General features: G+C 46.0%; 1 protein-coding gene across 1 annotated transcript in view; it reads right to left on the bottom strand.

The window, feature by feature from the left end:
- tmprss15 (transmembrane serine protease 15) overlaps positions 1 to 19,406 on the bottom strand; it is a 65,890-nt gene extending 46,484 nt beyond the window's left edge. The window contains exons 1-9 of the mRNA XM_072459675.1: positions 19,292 to 19,406; positions 18,604 to 18,725; positions 18,113 to 18,180; positions 16,019 to 16,161; positions 14,079 to 14,225; positions 5,327 to 5,446; positions 2,152 to 2,257; positions 1,972 to 2,081; positions 255 to 395 (exon numbers count right to left, since the gene is read on the bottom strand). Of these exons, the coding sequence (XP_072315776.1) occupies positions 255 to 395; positions 1,972 to 2,081; positions 2,152 to 2,257; positions 5,327 to 5,446; positions 14,079 to 14,225; positions 16,019 to 16,161; positions 18,113 to 18,180; positions 18,604 to 18,725; positions 19,292 to 19,400 (1,066 nt within the window). The 5' untranslated portion in view covers positions 19,401 to 19,406. The remainder of the gene's footprint in view (positions 1 to 254; positions 396 to 1,971; positions 2,082 to 2,151; positions 2,258 to 5,326; positions 5,447 to 14,078; positions 14,226 to 16,018; positions 16,162 to 18,112; positions 18,181 to 18,603; positions 18,726 to 19,291) is intronic.
- Between the last annotated feature and the right edge of the window lie 3,405 nt (positions 19,407 to 22,811).

Genomic DNA, 22,811 nt, shown 5'->3' with positions numbered 1-22,811 from the left:
GGGACAGTGTGATTGGGGGATGGGGACAGTGTGATTGGGGGATGGGGACAGTGTGATTGGGCGATGGGAACAGTGTGATTGGGGGATGGGGACAGTGTGATTGCAGGATGGGACAGTGTGATTGGGGGATGGGGACAGTGTGATTGGGGGATGGGGACAGTGTGATTGGGCGATGGGAACAGTGTGATTGGGGGATGGGGACAGTGTGATTGCAGGATGGGGACAGTGTGATTGCAGGATAGGGTCAGACTTACTGCTGATGTTAGTCAGATTCTCTGCCCGGAATATGGCCCTGAAGCCCCGCCCCTCACCCAGGTCATCTGACACAAACTCTGCTGTCACCTGGTCGCTGAGCAGCCACACTTTTCCAGGAGGGGCGGAGCCTGTTAGCTCACCTGTACAGAGAAAGAGCATGTCCAATCAGAAACAAGCAGGAATAACAGGCTTGTTTTAGGCCCTATTATATCATGTGATCAAGACGAGATCGAGGCGGCCTGTAAGGAGATGCAGCCGTCCAAATGCATGATGGGAAATGCAGTGTTGTGTAGCACGTAAGGAGATAGAGCACTGACAGCTGATTGGACCAGATCTGTTGCACTTTAGCTCCACCTCCTCCTCCACCTGTCACTGATATATCATCACACATGGTCCACATGGGACAGGCCCAGATGGTCCACATGGGACAGGCCCAGACGGTCCACATGGGACAGCCCCAGACGGTCCACATGGGACAGGCCCAGATGGTCCACATGGGACAGGCCCAGACGGTCCACATGGGACAGCCCCAGACGGTCCACATGGGACAGGCCCAGACGGTCCACATGGGACAGGCCCAGATGGTCCACATGGGACAGGCCCAGACGGTCCACATGGGACAGGCCCAGATGGTCCACATGGGACAGGCCCAGATGGTCCACATGGGACAGGCCCAGATGGTCCACATGGTCCACATGGGACAGGCCCAGATGGTCCACATGGGACAGGCCCAGATGGTCAACATGGGACAGGCCTAGATGGTCCACATGGGACAGGCCCAGATGGTCCACATGGGACAGGCCTAGATGGTCTACATGGGACAGGCCTAGATGGTCCACATGGGAGAGGCCCAGATGGTCCACATGGGACAGGCCCAGATGGTCCACATGGTCCACATGGGACAGGCCCAGATGGTCCATATGGGACAGGCCCAGATGGTTCACATGGGACAGGCCTAGATGGTCCACATGGGACAGGCCCAGATGGTCCACATGGGACAGGCCTAGATGGTCCACATGGGACAGGCCTAGATGGTCCACATGGGACAGGCCTAGATGGTCCACATGGGACAGGCCCAGATGGTCCACATGGGACAGGCCCAGATGGTCCACATGGGACAGGCCCAGATGGTCCACATGGGACAGGCCTAGATGGTCCACATGGGACAGGCCCAGATGGTCCACATGGGACAGGCCCAGATGGTTCTTCTTCTTCTTCTTCTTCTTCTTCTTCTTCTTCTTCTTCTTCTTTCTTGGTGTTTTATGGCAGTTGGTATCCAAGTGTTACATTACCGCCCCCTATTGGAGTTGTACGTCTAAGACTTTAGACCTCACTCTTTAGACCTCACTCTTTAGACTTCACTCTTTAGACTTCACCCTTTAGACTTCACTCTTTAGATTTCACTCTTTAGATTTCACTCTTTAGACTTTACTCTGGTGATGTCAGTCTGTGGGAGTGAGACAGGAGTCTTCATGTCTCACTCAGTGAGATGTGTCATTTTCCTGTGATGCTGCGTGATCTGAGGTTTCTCTGTTCTCGGGCTCGTGGAGCGTTCAAGTCGACTCCAGGCTGTTTCTCTGCTTCATCTGTTCTCGGGCTCGTGGAGCATTCTATTTCATCCCGACTGACCGGTCATCCGGGATTCATAGAACCGTAGTTACAGTCGTAACCTTCGTTTTCAACAACCAGACCACGCCCCCTATACTAATCACAAACCAATCAGCTGTCGATCCGCCCCCACGCCCTCGTACAACCGCAGGAAGTCCCGCCCCTCCTCGGTCTGGAAATACAGGAAATCCACTCTGATTGACAGGTCTTGCTCCACCCTAAAACAAACCGCAACAATAAGAGCACAAGTCAAAATAAAACACAAACCAGAGCTTTAATGTGAAATACCGAAGGATCCAGCGACAGGAAGTGGAGTTGCTATAGTTCCCGCCCACAGAGGAAGTGAAGGAGCCAGTTTGACCCTGGAGCAGGAAGTGACCATCGCATGACGTCGCTGTGAAGAGGAGAAAGAAAAGAGCGCAAAAGAGAAGAGAAAATAGAAAAAGAGGAGCGAAAGAGAGAATGACAAAGAGAAAAAAATAACGGGTATAAGAGAGAGAAAGAGAGTGAAAAAGAAAAGAAAAAGAAGATAATGTAAGAAAGAGAGAGAGGGAAATGTGTTCTTGTTTTACACGTCAGACACAAAGTGAATACTTTGCTGCAGAGTTGAAGACTTTTATATTTGCTTTTAGGCTGTAGCAGCTCTTGCAACTGTTTTACACCGATAAACCTCTGACTGTTGAACTGTTTTACACCGATAAACCTCTGACTGTTGAATTGTTTTACACCGATAAACCTCTGACTGTTGAATTGTTTTACACCGATAAACCTCTGACTCTTGAACTGTTTTACACCAACAAACCTCTGACTGTTGAACTGTTTTACACCGATAAACCTCTGACTGTTGAATTGTTTTACACCGATAAACCTCTGACTGTTGAATTGTTTTACACCGATAAACCTCTGACTGTTGAATTGTTTTACACCGATAAACCTCTGACTGTTGAATTGTTTTACACCGATAAACCTCTGACTGTTAAACTGTTTTACACCAAAAAACCTCTGACTGTTGAATTGTTTTACACCGATAAACCTCTGACTGTTGAATTGTTTTACACCGATAAACCTCTGACTGTTGAATTGTTTTACACCGATAAACCTCTGACTCTTGAACTGTTTTACACCAACAAACCTCTGACTGTTGAACTGTTTTACACCGATAAACCTCTGACTGTTGAATTGTTTTACACCGATAAACCTCTGACTGTTGAATTGTTTTACACCGATAAACCTCTGACTGTTGAATTGTTTTACACCGATAAACCTCTGACTGTTGAATTGTTTTACACCGATAAACCTCTGACTGTTAAACTGTTTTACACCAAAAAACCTCTGACTGTTGAATTGTTTTACACCGATAAACCTCTGACTGTTGAATTGTTTTACACCGATAAACCTCTGACTGTTGAACTGTTTTACACCGATAAACCTCTGACTGTTGAACTGTTTTACACCGATAAACCTCTGACTGTTGAACTGTTTTACACCGATAAACCTCTGACTGTTGAATTGTTTTACACCGATAAACCTCTGACTGTTGAACTGTTTTACACGATAAACCTCTGACTGTTGAACTGTTTTACACCGATAAACCTCTGACTGTTGAATTGTTTTACACCAATAAACCTCTGACTGTTGAATTGTTTTACACCGATAAACCTCTGACTGTTAAACTGTTTTACACCGATAAACCTCTGACTGTTGAACTGTTTTACACCGATAAACCTCTGACTGTTGAACTGTTTTACACCGATAAACCTCTGACTGTTGAACTGTTTTACACCGATAAACCTCTGACTGTTAAACTGTTTTACACCGATAAACCTCTGACTGTTGAACTGTTTTACACCGATAAACCTCTGACTGTTGAACTGTTTTACACCAATAAACCTCTGACTGTTGAATTGTTTTACACCGATAAACCTCTGACTGTTGAACTGTTTTACACCGATAAACCTCTGACTGTTGAACTGTTTTACACCGATAAACCTCTGACTGTTGAACTGTTTTACACCGATAAACCTCTGACTGTTGAACTGTTTTACACCGATAAACCTCTGACTGTTGAACTGTTTTACACCGATAAACCTCTGACTGTTGAATTGTTTTACACCGATAAACCTCTGACTGTTGAACTGTTTTACACCGATAAACCTCTGACTGTTGAACTGTTTTACACCGATAAACCTCTGACTGTTGAATTGTTTTACACCGATAAACCTCTGACTGTTGAACTGTTTTACACCGATAAACCTCTGACTGTTGAACTGTTTTACACCGATAAACCTCTGACTGTTAAACTGTTTTACACCGATAAACCTCTGACTGTTGAACTGTTTTACACCGATAAACCTCTGACTGTTGAATTGTTTTACACCGATAAACCTCTGACTGTCGTGATGTCGTCTGTGGAAACGATTAATTATTATTATAAATGATTCTTATGGAGGAAGTCTTTGTTCTGTTGAGCACATGTGTGTTTGGTTGTGTCTTTGTTCTGTTGAGCACATGTGTGTTTGGTTGTGTCTTTGTTCTGTTGAGCACATGTGTGTTTGGTTGTGTGGAAGTCTTTGTTCTGTTAGTTGTGTCTTTGTTCTGTTGAGCACATGTGTGTTTGGTTGTGTGGGAGTCTTTGTCTGTTGAGCACATGTGTGTTTGGTTGTGTCTTTGTTCTGTTGAGCACATGTGTGTTTGGTTGTGTCTTTGTTCTGTTGAGCACATGTGTGTTTGGTTGTGTGGAAGTCTTTGTTCTGTTAGTTGTGTCTTTGTTCTGTTGAGCACATGTGTGTTTGGTTGTGTGGGAGTCTTTGTTCTGTTGAGCACATGTGTGTTTGGTTGTGTCTTTGTTCTGTTGAGCACATGTGTGTTTGGTTGTGTGGGAGTCTTTGTTCTGTTGAGCACATGTGTGTTTGGTTGTGTCTTTGTTCTGTTGAGCACATGTGTGTTTGGTTGTGTGGAAGTCTTTGTTCTGTTAGTTTTGTCTTTGTTCTGTTGAGCACATGTGTGTTTGGTTGTGTGGGAGTCTTTGTTCTGTTGAGCACATGTGTGTTTGGTTGTGAGGAAGTCTTTGTTCTGTTTAGCACATGTGTGTTTGGTTGTGTCTTTGTTCTGTTGAGCACATGTGTGTTTGGTTGTGTGGGAGTCTTTGTTCTGTTGAGCACATGTGTGTTTGGTTGTGAGGAAGTCTTTGTTCTGTTTAGCACATGTGTGTTTGGTTGTGTCTTTGTTCTGTTGAGCACATGTGTGTTTGGTTGTGTGGAAGTCTTTGTTCTGTTGAGCACATGTGTGTTTGGTTGTGTCTTTGTTCTGTTGAGCACATGTGTGTTTGGTTGTGTGGGAGTCTTTGTTCTGTTGAGCACATGTGTGTTTGGTTGTGTGGAAGTCTTTGTTCTGTTGGTTGTGTCTTTGTTCTGTTGAGCACATGACGTGGTTGTGTCCAGCTTCAGGTGTAACACAGTTTTACCGCAGCTGCTCTGGTCTTCATCTGATCCGTCTGAACAGTCTCTGTGTCCATCACAAAACTGACCAATCAGAACACAGCCTGACCCGTCAGAGCAGGTCATGTGACCGTCTGGACACGAAGCTGAGAGAGAAAGAGAAAACTTTAAAACGTGCTGTTTTTAAATATTTAAAACATTTAAAACGTGATACGTTTGTCTCGTGGAAACGTTTGAGTCGGATCCAAACTAAAAGAAACTAAAAGAAACTAAAACAGCATCAAGACTTCCTTTTTTTGATTCTTGATGATGAGTGAGAATCACATCTTAACACAAAGTCACACACCACCAAAAAGACTCACTGTCCACACAGGGGACGTCACCTGACTCACTGTCCACACTGGGGACGTCCCCTGACTCACTGTCCACACCGGGGACGTCCCCTGACTCACTGTCCACACCGGGGACGTCCCCTGACTCACTGTCCACACAGGGGACGTCACCTGACTCACTGTCCACACCGGGGACGTCACCTGATTCACTGTCCACACCGGGGACATCCCCTGACTCACTGTCCACACCCGGGACGTCCCCTGACTCACTGTCCACACCGGGGACGTCACCGGGCGCAGAGCAGCAGTGTAAGACGCTCCTCTGTCGCTGAACTCTTGCCCGCTCTGTCACATGTGAAGTGTTCAGATTCAAGACAGATAGAGACTGTGTGTGTCCCTTGTGTCCCTCGTGTCCCTCATGTCCCTCGTGTCCCTCGTACAAATAATGCCAAAAAGTCACATCTCAGAAAAACCCATTTCAGATGTCAGACCAAATAACAATTACAAATGACACAAATAAACAAATGAATAAAGACATAAAATGTGGACTGATCAACATTAGAGCAATTTCCTCCAAATCGCTCTTAGTTCATGAATTAATTAGTGACTATAACATAGATCTTCAGCTCCAACTGAAACGTGGCTTCAACAAGACGACTACGTCAGACTAAATGAGTCCACCCCACCCACCCATGTAAACCCCACCCACCCATGTTAACCCCACCTACCCATGTTAACCCCACCCACCCCTGTTAACTCCACCCACCCATGTTAATCCCACCCACCCATGTAAACCCCACCCACCCATGTTAACCCCACCTACCCATGTTAACCCCACCCACCCCTGTTAACTCCACCCACCCATGTAAACCCCACCCACCCATGTTAACCCCACCCACCCATGTTAACCCCACCCACCCATGTTACCTCTCACACCTCCAGGAGCACAGGTCGAGGTGGTGGTGTGGCAGTGATCTCACACTTAAGCGACTCATGATTCCTAAAATTAACAACACATTTCACTCATTTAAAGCCTCATGTGTCAATCACGTGTCCAAATATGAAAAACCAAAAAGGAGTTTTGTTCATAGTTTTCTCCCGACCTCCTGGTCCATATTCAGAGTTTAACAGAGTTTTCTGACTTTATATCAAACTTAGTGCTAGCCTGGGATAAAATAGTTATAGCTGGAGGCTTTAATATCCACGTGAACATGAGTGATGACTCCCTCAGTAATGCCTTCAAGCGCCTTGTTAGACAGCATTGGTTTCACTCAGAATGTAAATAAAGCGACTCACAGTCATAAGCACACTCTGGATCTTGTCCTAACGTATGGAATAGAGATAAATGACCTCATTGTCTTCCCTCAAAACTCTATATTGTCAGATCATTTCATAATTACCTTTCAGTTAATTCTTAAAGATCATCCAGTCCCACAAAATAAAGTTATAATGAATTTTCAGATAGATTTTTCAGATATTGTCCTTTTCAAAGAAATAATAGAGCCAATATTCAGTGACATGTCATGTGATCACTTCATGTGATCACATCATGTGATCACGTCATATGATGACGTCATGTCGTCGTGTCATGTCATCGTGTCATGTGATCGTGTCATGTGATCGTGTCACGTGATCATGTCACGTGATCATGTCACGTAATCGTGTCACGTGATCGTGTCACGTGATCATGTCACGTGATCATGTCACGTAATCGTGTAACGTGATCGTGTCACGTGATCATGTCACGTGATCGTGTCATGTGATCACGTCATGTCATCGTGTCACGTGATCATGTCACGTGATCATGTCACGTGATCGTGTCACGTGATCGTGTCACGTAATCGTGTCACGTGATCGTGTCACGTCATCGTGTCACGTGATCGTGTCACGTCATCGTGTCACGTGAGCACGTCATGTGATCACGTGACGTGATCACGTCATGTGATCACGTCATGTGATCATGTCATGTGATCATGTCATGTGATCACGTCATGTGATCACGTGACGTGATCACGTGACTGGGACTAAAACTGTTCACAGCAGGATCACATGACATGATCACATGACATGATCACGTCATCATGTCATGTCACGTGATCATGTAATGTGATCATGTCATTTGATCATGTCATGTGATCCTGCTGTGAACAGTTTTAGTCCCAGTATAAGTGATCAATTTGTCAACTTGACCATGAATTCTCTGAAGTCTGCTCTTGACGTTGTAGCGCCGTTAAAACAGAAGGTCATAAGGTCAAAGCGCCTCCTCCCCATGGTACAACCAAGAACTGCATTCACATAAACAAAGAGTTAGAAAACTAGAGGGATTATTTGGCCCCTCCCACACAGAAGAATCTCTAAAAGCAGGAAAAGTTGCTCCTGTCCTATCAGCAGCTCTGTGTGAGGCCCAAACTAGACTCTATTCACATCTAATAGAAGTCAACAAAAGTAACACTACATTTCTTTTCAGCGCTGTAGCCATGGTAACACACTGTCACAGCAGTAGAGCCCTCACTCCCAGCTTCTCTCAGCTCTGATGATTTTTTCCTATTTTTTAACAATAAAATGCAAACAATCAGAGATAAATGAGATGAATGACTCCCACTATTCGCCCTGAACTAGCCCAAGCTGTAAATCTAACGTCTCAGATAAATCCACCTGTAAATGTAGAAAGGTTCAGTTGTTGATCAAGAGAGAGAACTTCAGCCCTTATGTCCTCTAAAAGCTCAACTTGTGTCCTAGACCCCATTCCAAGCTCCTCAAAGACATTCTCCCCCTAATTATAGACTCTATTCTTACTATAATAAATACTTCAGTAGAAAGTGTTTATGTTCCACGTCCTTCAAACATGACGTCATTAAACCTTTTTCTGAAAAAGCCTGATCTAGATCCCGACCTATTGTTAAACTACAGACCTATTTATAATCTTCCCTTCGTCTCTAAAATCCTTGAAAAAGTTGTGGTAGAACAGCTTTGTCGCCACCTACAGGACAATAACTTATGTGAAGTTTTCCATTCAGGATTCAGAGCCCACCACAGCAGGGTTCAGAGCCCACCACAGCAGGGTTCAGAGCCCACCAGAACAGGGTTCAGAGCCCACCACAGCAGGGTTCAGAGACCACCACAGCACTGAAACTGCGTTAGTTAAAGTCAAAAACGATTTTTTTATTAGCCGCTGATGATGGTCTGTTCTCAGTCCTGGTTCTGTTGGACCTCAGCGCAGCGTTTGACCATTGACCACAACATTCTGCTGCAGAGGCTGGAATGTGATGTAGGTGTCGGATGTCCCGCCCTCAGAGGCTCCGCCCTCAGCTGGTTTAAATCCTATTTATCTGATAGGTACCAATTTGTTCATGTAAACCAGAGCTCCTCACCTTGTTCTAAAGTAATTTACGGTGTGCCACAGGGGTCAGTACTCGGTCCAATTATGTTTACTCTTTATATGCTGCTGTTAGGTCACATGATCAGGTCACATGGCATTAACTTCCACTGCTCTGCAGACGACACTCAGCTGTATTTATCAATGAAACCTGATCAGAGCGATCAAGTAGACAGACTTAGTGCTTGTGTGAAGGAGATAAAAACCTGGAGGACACTTAACTACCTGCTTCTTAACCCTGAAAAAACCGAGGTCATTGTGCTGGAGGTCATTGTGCTGGAGGTCATTGTGCTGGAGGTCATTGTGCTGGAGGTCATTGTGCTTGGCCCTAAACATCTACGTGACGCTCTATCTGAGCAGATAGTCTCATTGGACAATGTCACTGGAGCCTCCAGTTCTACTGTTAGAAACCTTGGTCTTATTGGACCAGGAGCTCTCATTTAAAGCTCATATAAATCAAGCTTGTAAAACAGACTATTTCCATTTGCGCAACAAGAGCCAAAATCAGAAGAATCCGGCCTAAAAGTGAAGCTGAAAAACGTCTCCTGCATTTGTAACATCTAGATTAGACTTTAGTAGAAAAAGCTTCAGTTGTAGTCATCTGGACTCAGTTTGAAAAAATAGACGTTTTGACTCTCATCCAAGAGTCATTGTCAATAAAAGAATTTAGATCGAGAACTCCGATATTAATACTGTTCTGTGGTAAGTCCCGCCCATTGGGAGGAAACTTCCTGAAGTAGAAAGAGTTGTTTGTTTCAACAGAAACTCCCCCCTTGTATCTACCGAGCCTATTCAGAATCTTAATGGGCTATTAGAATCCTCTTTGTCTTTGTGAGACCCTGGCTCAACCACCCTGAGTACCTGATTAGCATCTAAATGTCCTGGTCCTAGTCCTCTACCTTTCCAGGGGTTCAGTAACCCATTATAAATAACAGGAAGATTAAATCTTAGCCCTCCATTTCTGTTTAAAGAAGGTCTTTCTTTTTTAACAAAAATAGCTTCCTTGACTCCTCTTTCAAACCATCTTTTCTCCTGCTTAAAACCTTCACCTCACCGTCTTCAAATGAGTGATTAGAGGCTTCAAGATGGAGATGCACGGCACTCTGAGGTCCTGAACTTGTATTTCTTCTGTGCTGATAGAGCCTCTTGTGTAGAGGCTGTTTAGTCTCACCTATGTACCGTTCTTTACAGCTTTCTTCACTGCATTGGATCGAATAAACTACATTGCTCTGTTTTTGAGTCGGCAACTTGTCCTTAGGGTGAACCAGTTTTTGTCTTAAAGTGTTTCCTGGTTTAAAATAAACAGGGACTTCGTGTTGTCTAAAAATTCTCTGCAGTTTTTCCGACAGGCCAGACACATAAGGGATAGAAACACCCTTCCTTCTCTGTTCAGTTTCCCTTTTGTCCTGCTTCTTGGTTCTCTTCACTCTGTTGAGGGCCCAAGCGGGGTAACCACAGGCTGAGAGGGCATTTCGGACATGTTTTTCCTCTTTCTTCTTGCCCTCTGAGCTGGTGGGCACACCTTGAGCTCTGTGTTGTAAGGTTCTGATCACTCCCAGCTTGTGCTGTAGTGGGTGGTTGGAACCAAAGAGCAGATACTGGTCCGTGTGTGTAGGTTTCCTATATACTTCTATTTGGAGTTTCCCGTCCTCTCCTCTGATCGTGGAACAATCAAGAAAGGCCAAGCGATTCTCCTTAGAATATAGTGTCAAAACCAGATTTAGAGAGACTTATCCATGCGTTTGTCTCCAGTAGATTAGACTACTGTAACGGCCTGCTCACTGGTCTCTCCAAACGAGTTGTAAAACAGCTGCAGTACATCCAGAATGCTGCTGCTCGGGTCCTGACTAGAACCAGGAAGTATGATCACATTAGTCCTGTTCTCAGGTCTCTGCACTGCCCCTTGTGGCTCAGAGAATAGACTTTAAAGCAGCTCTGCTTGTGTACAAGTCTCTCCATGGCCTAGCACCAAAGTACATCTTGGATATGTTAGTGCCATATGAACCATCTCGGACTCTGAGGACCTCAGGGACCGGCCTCCTGCTGGTGCCAGAGTCAGGACTAAACATGGAGCGGCCTCCTGCTGGTGCCAGAGTCAGGACAAATCATGGGGAATCTGCGTTTCAGTTTTATGCAGCTAAAATCTGGAACAGTCTTCCTGAAGATGTGAGACAGGTTCTACTCTGACAATGTTCAAATCTAAGCTAAAAACAGTTTTGTTTAGCTGCGCATATGACTGAAAGGATTTTTTCTTTGCACTCTTCTCTTTTGTTTGTGATTTTATTAGTTTAGAAAATCAGTTGGATTGATAATTTTTAATTTAGTTAATTTTATTGTATTTCTGTTTCTGTAATTTCTTTGTGATTTGAATGCATTTTTCCTGCTGTGAAGCTTTGAATTGCCTTGTGTATGAAATGTGCTCTACAAATAAACTTGCCTTGCCTTAGCGTCTTCTCTTGTAAACCTGATATGTGGGTCCACAGCATTGATGTGATCAGAGAAGGTTTCCAGCTCTTGTTTCTTAATTGTTACAAAAGTATCATGGACATAGCGGAGCCACAGTTTTGGGGCGGAGCCTGAGAATGAGGCCAGTGCCTTCTTCTCAAAGTGCTCCATGTACAGGTTGGCCACTATGGGAGAGACGGGCGAGCCCATGGCACAGCCATGAATCTGTCTGTAAAATTGTCCCCGGAATTGAAAGTAAGTGGTGTTCAGACAGATGTCCAACAGTTTACATATGTGTTCAGGTGTCAGTTTGGTCCTTTCCTGTAGGGTGGTGTCTTCCTGCAGTCTGATCCTCACTGCTGCTACTGCATCAGAGGTCGGGATGCAGGTGAACAGGGACACCACATCATATGAAACCATGAGGTCATCTGGGTCCAGTTGGAGATGTTTCACTTTATCCACAAAGTTGTGCGTGTCCACATGATGTACCGAATTCCCCACAAGCGGAGCCAATATAGTTGTTAAATGCTTGGCCACATTGTAAGTGATCTGTGCTGCACACTATGGGTCTGAGTGGAACATCCTTCTTGTGTATTTTTGGAAGGCCATAAATGCAAGGCATGGCTTCACCAGGATACAGTCTGTAATACAGAGGCCGGTCTATCACTTCCTCTTTTTCCAGCCTTTGTAAACAGTCTATCACTTTCTTCTTGTAGCCACTGGTCGGATCTCTTTTCAAGCGTTCGTATGTGGTCGTGTCCTCGAGGAGGGTGTGGACTTTGGCTTCGTAATCAGCTGCGTTGAGAATCACAGTGCAACGTCCCTTGTCTGCTGGGAGGATGTTGATGCTATGATCTTTTTCCAGTGCTGAAAGTGCTTTTCTCTCTTCAGCTGTGATATTTGAAGGAGGTGGTTTAGCACTCTTCAGGGTCGCTGTGACTCGTAACCTCAGGTCTGCAGCCTCCGATTCAGTCATTTTGTTGTTTCTAATTGCCGTTTCAGTGGCTGTGATGTAGTCCTCTGTAGGGATGTGTTTAGAGGTGACAGAAAAAGTTGAGCCCTTTAGAGAGCACCTCCTTTTCTGCCTGTGTCAGAACACGATCTGATAGGTTCTTAATCCAATTGTTTTTTTTCTGGTTGCTACTTTGTCTGTCTCAGTCCTAATGTCTAGCTCGACCTCACCTGCATTCTTTTTGTTCAAAAGAATGTTGAACTTCTTGATTTGGCGTTCTTTGCTCTTCCTGTGCTGTGCTTCTTGTGCTGTCTGTGTAAAATCCAGCACTCTTTTGAAAGCTTCTTCAGGGAGTATGCTGGTTAATTTCTCCTGTAAAGTTCCTGTTCTGTCTTTCAATTTATCAATTCTGACGTTGTTTTCCTGGATCCTTTCACTGAGCATCTGTATAAGGCTCCTTCTCCAAATCTTCTCTGCTCTGTGTCCTCTGACCGGTGATTTGATCTGCAGGCTCTTCGGGATCATGTTGTTCTGTTTGCATCTAAGATTGAACCTCAAGTGATTCCTGTTGTCTGCTAGTTTCCTGGCTACAGATTCTAGATTAGACTGTAACTCCTGCTCACAGCAGGTCCTAAAAGCTCCATAAAAAGCTTTAAGTGGTTCAAAATGCAGCAGCAAGATTACTAACAGGAACAAAAAGAAGAGAGCACATTACACCGGTGCTGGTGTCTCTTCACTGGCTCCCCGTCGAGTTTAGAATCACATTTAAAATTCTACTCTGACCTACAAAGCCATAAATGACATGGCCCCTCCCACCTCAAAGATGCTATAGAACCATATTATCCAAACAGAGCTCTTCGCTCTCAAAATGCTGGCCTTCTGGTCCCAAGAGTCTCTAAAAGTACTGTAGGAGGTAGAGCGTCTAGCTACCAAGCGCCTTTGTTATGGAATCAGCTCCCGACCCATGTTAAATATGCTGACACAGTCTCTTCATTTAAGTCCAGGCTTAAAACGTTCCTCTTTGAAATCTCTTATGGTCTGACCAGTTAGGAACAGAAACATAAACCCACAGCTTCAGCTCCGCTGCCCTAGTAGCAACTGTGCTGGGGAAAGTATGACAGCATGAGCTCTGTCCTCTTCTTCCTACTTATTCTAACAAACAATATTTAATTTTCAATTCCACTTGCAAACTGTTCACCGCCTATTTTTCTTTTTCTCACTCCTGAGGACCTGTGGACCCAGATGTCCCTCTCCTGGTGAAGTGTCCCTGCCCCGTGTGGACGGTCCCTCATCTGCCTGAAGAGTGGCTCCAGCTCCAGTCTCCCAAACGTCTGTGAGAGTGGGATCTCTCCTTCACTGGAACTCCTCCAGGTTTCTACGCTTTTTCCCAAGGAGGTTTTTTTTCTAGTTTTTCCTGGCCGAGAAGGAGAGTCTAAGGACAGAGGACCCTGGGACTTTGTCCCAGCGACATTGTCTGACTCTATCGCCACCACAGACATTGTTGATTCGGCCCTCAGAGGCGACTGTTGTTGTGATTTTGGGCCTTACAAAAATAAATTTAATTGAACCTGACTCACTGTCCACACCGGGGATGTCCCCTGACTCACTGTCCACTTATTCACATGTCTCCTGGAAGTTTTAAGATGTTATTAATCAGATGAAGCAGCACTCACCTGGAGACGAGCTGGGGGTCAGGTTTGGGGTCACAGAGGTGGGAGGAGTCCCAGAGGTGGGAGGAGTCACAGAGGTTGGAGGAGTCAGAGAGGTGGGAGGAGTCACAGAGGTGGGAGGAGTCAGCGTAGGCAAAACGTCTCCTTTCTCTGTATAAACACAGAAATACAAATATGTCGGTGTAATCCCTCATTGGTCCAGGCGTGTTCCATAGTAGAAAAAGCTTCAGTTGTTTCATCTGGACTCAGTTTGAAAAAATAGACGTTTCGACTCTCATCCAAGAGTCATTGTCAATAAAAGAATTTAGAACGAGAACTCCGATATTAATACTGTTCTGTGGTAAGACCCACCCATTGGGCGGAGCCTTCCTGAAGTAGAAAGAGTTGTTTGTTTCAACAGAAACTCCCCCCTTGTATCTACCGAGCCTATTCAGAATCTTAATGGGCTATTAGAATCCTCTTTGTCTTTGTGAGACCCTGGCTCAACCACCCTGAGTACCTGATTAGCATCTAAATGACCTGGTCCTGGTCCTCTACCTTTCCAGGGGTTCAGTAACCCATTATAAATAATAGGAAGATTGAATCTTAGCCCTCCATTTCTGTTTAAAGAAGGTCTTTCTTTTTTAACAAAAATAGCTTCCTTGACTCCTCTTTCAAACCATCTTTTCTCCCTGCTTAAAACCTTCACCTCACCGTCTTCAAACGAGTGATTAGAGGCTTCAAGATGGAGATGCACGGCGCTCTGAGGTCCTGAACTTGTATTTCTTCTGTGCTGATAGAGCCTCTTGTGTAGAGGCTGTTTAGTCTCACCTATGTACCGTTCTTTACAGCTTTCTTCACTGCATTGGATCGAATAAACTACATTGCTCTGTTTTTGAGTCGGCAACTTGTCCTTAGGGTGAACCAGTTTTTGTCTTAAAGTGTTTCCTGGTTTAAAATAAACAGGGACTTCGTGTTGTCTAAAAATTCTCTGCAGTTTTTCCGACAGCCCACTCAGCCTGTGGTTACCCCGCTTGGGCCCTCAACAGAGTGAAGAGAACCAAGAAGCAGGACAAAAGGGAAACTGAACAGAGAAGGAAGGTGTTTCTATCCCTTATGTGTCTGGCCTGTCGGAAAAACTGCAGAGAATTTTTAGACAACACGAAGTCCCTGTTTATTTTAAACCAGGAAACACTTTAAGACAAAAACTGGTTCACCCTAAGGACAAGTTGCCGACTCAAAAACAGAGCAATGTAGTTTATTCTGTCCAATGCAGTGAAGAAAGCTGTAAAGAACGGTACATAGGTGAGACTAAACAGCCTCTACACAAGAGGCTCTATCAGCACAGAAGAAATACAAGTTCAGGACCACAGAGCGCCGTGCATCTCCATCTTGAAGCCTCTAATCACTCGTTTGAAGACGGTGAGGTGAAGGTTTTAAGCAGGAGAAAAGATGGTTTGAAAGAGGAGTCAAGGAAGCTATTTTTGTTAAAAAAGAAAGACCTTCTTTAAACAGAAATGGAGGGCGACGGTTTAATCTTCCTGTTATCTATAATGGGTTACTGAACCCCTGGAAAGGTAAAGGACCAGGGCATTCAAATGTTAATCAGGTACTCAGGGTGGTTGAGCCAGGGTCTCACAAAGACAAAGAGGATTCTAATAGCCCATTAAGATTCTGAATAGGCTCGGTAGATACAAGGGGGAGTTTCTGTTGAAACAAACAACTCTTTCTACTTCAGGAAGGCTCCTCCCAATGGGCGGGTCTTACCACAGAACAGTATTAATATCGGAGTTCTCGTTCTAAATTCTTTTATTGACAATGACTCTTGGATGAGAGTCAAAACGTCTATTTTTTCAAACTGAGTCCAGATGAAACAACTGAAGCTTTTTCTACTACAGAAATACAAAGCACATGAATTCAAGGAGGAATGAGTGGAAAAATCAATCTTTTTCTGTCAGTTTCACCTGTCACTCTGATGCTGCTCGGATCCATGACCAATCCTGAGCCTTGGACGAGCTCAAGCCCCGCCCCCAACTGTTGCTCTGCCTCCTGCGCACTGACAGCACGTAGGAAGCGCAGGTCAAAGGTCACCAACACACTGCCTTTCCTAAACACAGGAGTTAAACGTGACACACAGTTCTAAAGAAAGAATGAGTTTGTTCATGTCAAACTTCAACTTATATCATATGGTTCCAAATGGAGTGAAGTTCATTCTGGCACCAGCAGGAGGCCGGTCCATGTTTAGTCCTGACTCTGGCACCAGCAGGAGGCCGGTCCATGTTTAGTCCTGACTCTGGCACCAGCAGGAGGCCGGTCCATGTTTAGTCCTGACTCTGGCACCAGCAGGAGGCCGGTCCATGTTTAGTCCTGACTGTGGCACCAGCAGGAGGCCGGTCCATGTTTAGTCCTGACTCTGGCACCAGCAGGAGGCCGGTCCATGTTTAGTCCTGACTCTGGCACCAGCAGGAGGCCGGTCCATGTTTAGTCCTGACTGTGGCACCAGCAGGAGGCCGGTCCATGTTTAGTCCTGACTGTGGCACCAGCAGGAGGCCGGTCCATGTTTAGTCCTGACTCTAGCACCAGCAGGAGGCCGGTCCATGTTTAGTCCTGACTCTGGCACCAGCAGGAGGCCGCTCCATGTTTAGTCCTGACTCTGGCACCAGCAGGAGGCCGGTCCATGTTTAGTCCTGACTCTGGCACCAGCAGGAGGCCATGTTTAGTCCTGACTCTGGCACCAGCAGGAGGCCGGTCCATGTTTAATCAGACACGGACAGATTGTGACCTTCTCCTCTGCACTCACTCCAGTGCTCGCTTCATTGTCCATTGTTCTGAGTTTCCTCCTTTGTGACTAAAGCAGCCGCAGCCGTACAATCTGAACTCTGCGCCCGCTCTGGGTGCCCGCGCTGCGCCCGCTCTGCCCGGGTTAGGGTTTCCTTGTGGCGGCCCCAAGTGGCATCTTATGGTAGTTTTCAAACTGTAAGATATATAACAAGACTTGCCTATTCTGCATGTTTTTTTCTCTTTTGATTATAAGTTGCTCTACATCAATTAGTTCTGAAGATATGTTATTTAAGCTGAATAATAAGTATGAATAAAATGATTGGAGGTCATTGAGCCCTAAATTCATCCTTAAGGAGGGAATAAGGTGGAAATTTGGACGCAGCCCAGGTATTTTTTATTTCACTGTTGTATTTGTAAATCAAGATAGCGACAATAATAACTGACCAATCAGGAGCCTTCTTTCACAGAGGTCCAGCTTGTGTGAACAAGGGTTTGATTGACAGCTAGCATGATTGGTTGCTAAGGGAAGGAGAGGCGACCTTCCACAGCCTGGCTCTTGCATGACTCTGGTTCACATACTGGGCTCTACAACAGCATTGATCAGCTTCAACTGGCAAGACAAACACTTTTATAAACAGGGTTAGGGTTAGGGTGAGGGTGAGGGTGAGGGTTAGGGTGAGGGTGAGGGTGAGGGTTAGGGTTAGGGTGAGGGTGAGGGTTAGGGTGAGGGTGAGGGTTAGGGTGAGGGTTAGGGTGAGGGTTAGGGTGAGGGTTAGGGTGAGGGTGAGGGTTAGGGTGAGGGTGAGGGTTAGGGTGAGGGTTAGGGTGAGGGTTAGGGTTAGGGTGAGGGTGAGGGTGAGGGTTAGGGTGAGGGTGAGGGTGAGGGTGAGGGTTAGGGTGAGGGTGAGGGTTAGGGTGAGGGTTAGGGTGAGGGTTAGGGTGAGGGTTAGGGTGAGGGTGAGGGTGAGGGTTAGGGTGAGGGTGAGGGTGAGGGTTAGGGTGAGGGTGAGGGTTAGGGTGAGGGTTAGGGTGAGGGTTAGGGTGAGGGTTGAGGGTGAGGGTGAGGGTGAGGGTTGAGGGTTGAGGGTTAGGGTGAGGGTTAGGGTTAGGGTTAGGGTTAGGGTGAGGGTGAGGGTTAGGGTGAGGGTTGAGGGTGAGGGTGAGGGTTGAGGGTTAGGGTGAGGGTTAGGGTGAGGGTGAGGGTGAGGGTGAGGGTTAGGGTTAGGGTGAGGGTGAGGGTTAGGGTTAGGGTCAGGGTCAGGGTTTGTTATTCTGACCTGAAGAGCAGAACGGAGCAGGATTTGAACTGGAGCCTGAGGTCACTCAGAGAGAAGACCTCGCTCACCTGGAGGCCAGAGGATACACAGAGGTCACACAGAGGTCACACAGAAGTCACACAGAGGTCACACAGAGGTTCACACAGAAGTCACACAGGTCACACCGAGTTTACACAGAGGTCACACAGAGGTTGTGCAGAGGTTACAAAGGTCACACAAAGGTCCCACAGGTCCCACAGAGGTCGCACAGGTCCCACGGAGGTCACAGAGAGGTTACAAAGGTCACACAAAGGTTTCAGAGGTCCCGCAGGGGTCACACAGAGGTTACAAAGGTCACACAAAGGTTTCACAGGTCCCACAGGTCCCACAGAGGTTACACAATGGTCACATAACGATTACACAGAGGTTACACAGAGGTCACATAACGATTTCACAGAGGTTACACAGAGGTCATGAGCGCAGGAGTTTAGATGTTCAACAGAAACACTGACCAGCTGCTGAACGTCGAAGGCCAGAGTTTTGAACTGAGCCGAGGTGGAGTTTGTGAGGTCATCTGAAAAGTCTGCTCCTCCAGTGATCTTCATTTGCCCCAAGAAGATGATGTCATCAGAACCTAAACCACGTGACAGATACAAACATCATCTCAGCACACGCAGCAGAACTATGCCTGAGCTTTTGTGTCATATGTTCTATCACATCACATTGTTCTTTCGCTTTTAAAATGTTTTTGTCAGTCCCGGTTCAGTTTTGGTTTGGTTTTTGGATTTACCAGTATCAGTGTGATTTGGTCCTGGTTTAGTCCTGGTTAAAGTTCTCATTGTAGTCCTGGTTTAGTTCTGGTTTAGTCCTGGTTAAAGTTCTCATTGTAGTCCTGGTTTAGTTCTGGTTTAGTCCTGGTTAAAGTTCTCATTGTAGTCCTGGTTTAGTTCTGGTTTAGTCCTGGTTAAAGTTCTCATTGTAGTCCTGGTTTAGTTCTGGTTTAGTCCTGGTTAAAGTTCTCATTGTAGTCCTGGTTTAGTTCTGGTTTAGTCCTGGTTAAAGTTCTCATTGTAGTCCTGGTTTAGTCCTGGTTAAAGTTCTCATTGTAGTCCTGGTTTAGTTCTGGTTTAGTCCTGGTTAAAGTTCTCATTGTAGTCTTAGTTTATTTCTGGTTTAGTCCTGGTTTTAGGTCTGACTCACCTGTTTTCTGGATACAGATGAAGTTGAGGATGCCCAGGCTGATGGAGCAGATGAGCAGCAAAATCACCACGAGGCTGAGGAGCAGCTCCAGAGACGAGAACCTCTTCATCCTGGAGCTTGAGCCTGAGCGAGTGCGTCACAAACCCAAATAAGCATCACATCTAAAGTCTAGAACATCTCCAGAGTCGTGTCATTTATTCCTGGTTTAGGTTCATTCTTATTTCCCATACAACAGATAATCAAGGAATTGAGATGGAAATTAATTTGTTTTCAAATTTGGTTCTGCATTTCAGTGTCTCTGCAGATGTGGTGTAAGTGGACGTTCATGTCAGTGTCTCTGCAGATGTGGTGTAAGTGGACGTTCATGTCAGTGTCTCTGCAGATGTGGTGTAAGTGGACGTTCATGTCAGTGTCTCTGCAGATGTGGTGTAAGTGGACGTTCATGTCAGTGTCTCTGCAGATGTGGTGTAAGTGGACGTTCATGTCAGTGTCTCTGCAGATGTGGTGTAAGTGGACGTTCATGTCAGTGTCTCTGCAGATGTGGTGTAAGTGGACGTTCATGTCAGTGTCTCTGCAGATGTGGTCTAAGTGGACGTTCATGTCAGTGTCTCTGCAGATGTGGTGTAAGTGGACGTTCATGTCAATGTCTCTGCAGATGTGGTGTAAGTGGACGTTCATGTCAGTGTCTCTGCAGATGTGGTGTAAGTGGACGTTCATGTCAGTGTCTCTGCAGATGTGGTGTAAGTGGACGTTCATGTCAGTGTCTCTGCAGATGTGGTGTAAGTGGACGTTCATGTCAGTGTCTCTGCAGATGTGGTGTAAGTGGACGTTCATGTCAGTGTCTCTGCAGATGTGGTGTAAGTGGACGTTCATGTCAGTGTCTCTGCAGATGTGGTGTAAGTGGACGTTCATGTCAGTGTCTCTGCAGATGTGGTGTAAGTGGACGTTCATGTCAGTGTCTCTGCAGATGTGGTCTAAGTGGACGTTCATGTCAGTGTCTCTGCAGATGTGGTGTAAGTGGACGTTCATGTCAGTGTCTCTGCAGATGTGGTGTAAGTGGACGTTCATGTCAGTGTCTCTGCAGATGTGGTGTAAGTGGACGTTCATGTCAGTGTCTCTGCAGATGTGGTGTAAGTGGACGTTCATGTCAGTGTCTCTGCAGATGTGGTGTAAGTGGACGTTCATGTCAGTGTCTCTGCAGATGTGGTCTAAGTGGACGTTCATGTCAGTGTCTCTGCAGATGTGGTGTAAGTGGACGTTCATGTCAGTGTCTCTGCAGATGTGGTGTAAGTGGACGTTCATGTCAGTGTCTCTGCAGATGTGGTCTAAGTGGACGTTCATGTCAGTGTCTCTGCAGATGTGGTGTAAGTGGGCGTTCATGTCAGTGTCTCTGCAGATGTGGTGTAAGTGGACGTTCATGTCAGTGTCTCTGCAGATGTGGTGTAAGTGGACGTTCATGTCAGTGTCTCTGCAGATGTGGTGTAAGTGGACGTTCATGTCAGTGTTTCTGCAGATGTGGTGTAAGTGGACGTTCATGTCAGTGTCTCTGCAGATGTGGTCTAAGTGGACGTTCATGTCAGTGTCTCTGCAGATGTGGTGTAAGTGGACGTTCATGTCAGTGTCTCTGCAGATGTGGTGTAAGTGGACGTTCATGTCAGTGTCTCTGCAGATGTGGTGTAAGTGGACGTTCATGTCAGTGTCTCTGCAGATGTGGTGTAAGTGGACGTTCATGTCAGTGTCTCTGCAGATGTGGTGTAAGTGGACGTTCATGTCAGTGTCTCTGCAGATGTGGTGTAAGTGGACGTTCATGTCAGTGTCTCTGCAGATGTGGTGTAAGTGGACGTTCATGTCAGTGTCTCTGCAGATGTGGTGTAAGTGGACGTTCATGTCAGTGTCTCTGCAGATGTGGTGTAAGTGGACGTTCATGTCAGTGTCTCTGCAGATGTGGTCTAAGTGGACGTTCATGTCAGTGTCTCTGCAGATGTGGTGTAAGTGGACGTTCATGTCAGTGTCTCTGCAGATGTGGTCTAAGTGGACGTTCATGTCAGTGTCTCTGCAGATGTGGTCTAAGTGGACGTTCATGTCAGTGTCTCTGCAGATGTGGTGTAAGTGGACGTTCATGTCAGTGTCTCTGCAGATGTGGTCTAAGTTGACGTTCATGTCAGTGTCTCTGCAGATGTGGTCTAAGTGGACGTTCATGTCAGTGTCTCTGCAGATGTGGTCTAAGTGGACGTTCATGTCAGTGTCTCTGCAGATGTGGTGTAAGTGGACGTTCATGTCAGTGTCTCTGCAGATGTGGTGTAAGTGGACGTTCATGTCAGTGTCTCTGCAGATGTGGTGTAAGTGGACGTTCATGTCAGTGTCCCTGCAGATGTGGTGTAAGTGGACGTTCATGTCAGTGTCCCTGCAGATGTGGTGTAAGTGGACGTTCATGTCAGTGTCTCTGCAGATGTGGTGTAAGTGGACGTTCATGTCAGTGTCTCTGCAGATGTGGTGTAAGTGGACGTTCATGTCAGTGTCTCTGCAGATGTGGTGTAAGTGGACGTTCATGTCAGTGTCTCTGCAGATGTGGTGTAAGTGGACGTTCATGTCAGTGTCTCTGCAGATGTGGTGTAAGTGGACGTTCATGTCAGTGTCTCTGCAGATGTGGTCTAAGTGGACGTTCATGTCAGTGTCTCTGCAGATGTGGTCTAAGTGGACGTTCATGTCAGTGTCTCTGCAGATGTGGTGTAAGTGGACGTTCATGTCAGTGTCTCTGCAGATGTGGTGTAAGTGGGCGTTCATGTCAGTGTCTCTGCAGATGTGGTCTAAGTGGACGTTCATGTCAGTGTCTCTGCAGATGTGGTGTAAGTGGACGTTCATGTCAGTGTCTCTGCAGATGTGGTGTAAGTGGACGTTCATGTCAGTGTCTCTGCAGATGTGGTGTAAGTGGACGTTCATGTCAGTGTCTCTGCAGATGTGGTGTAAGTGGACGTTCATGTCAGTGTCTCTGCAGATGTGGTGTAAGTGGACGTTCATGTCAGTGTCTCTGCAGATGTGGTCTAAGTGGACGTTCATGTCAGTGTCTCTGCAGATGTGGTCTAAGTGGACGTTCATGTCAGTGTCTCTGCAGATGTGGTGTAAGTGGACGTTCATGTCAGTGTCTCTGCAGATGTGGTGTAAGTGGACGTTCATGTCAGTGTCTCTGCAGATGTGGTCTAAGTGGACGTTCATGTCAGTGTCTCTGCAGATGTGGTGTAAGTGGACGTTCATGTCAATGTCTCTGCAGATGTGGTGTAAGTGGACGTTCATGTCAATGTCTCTGCAGATGTGGTGTAAGTGGACGTTCATGTCAGTGTCTCTGCAGATGTGGTGTAAGTGGACGTTCATGTCAGTGTCTCTGCAGATGTGGTCTAAGTGGACGTTCATGTCAGTGTCTCTGCAGATGTGGTGTAAGTGGACGTTCATGTCAGTGTCTCTGCAGATGTGGTCTAAGTGGACGTTCATGTCAGTGTCTCTGCAGATGTGGTGTAAGTGGACG

The sequence above is a fragment of the Eucyclogobius newberryi genome, unplaced genomic scaffold (assembly GCF_026437365.1).
Source record: "Eucyclogobius newberryi isolate DKJ021-1_F unplaced genomic scaffold, fEucNew1.0.hap1 SCAF_25, whole genome shotgun sequence".
Taxonomy (NCBI): Eukaryota; Metazoa; Chordata; class Actinopteri; order Gobiiformes; family Gobiidae; genus Eucyclogobius; species Eucyclogobius newberryi.
Note: the sequence above shows the minus strand (reverse complement) of the source record. Positions and strands in the feature narration are given on the sequence as shown.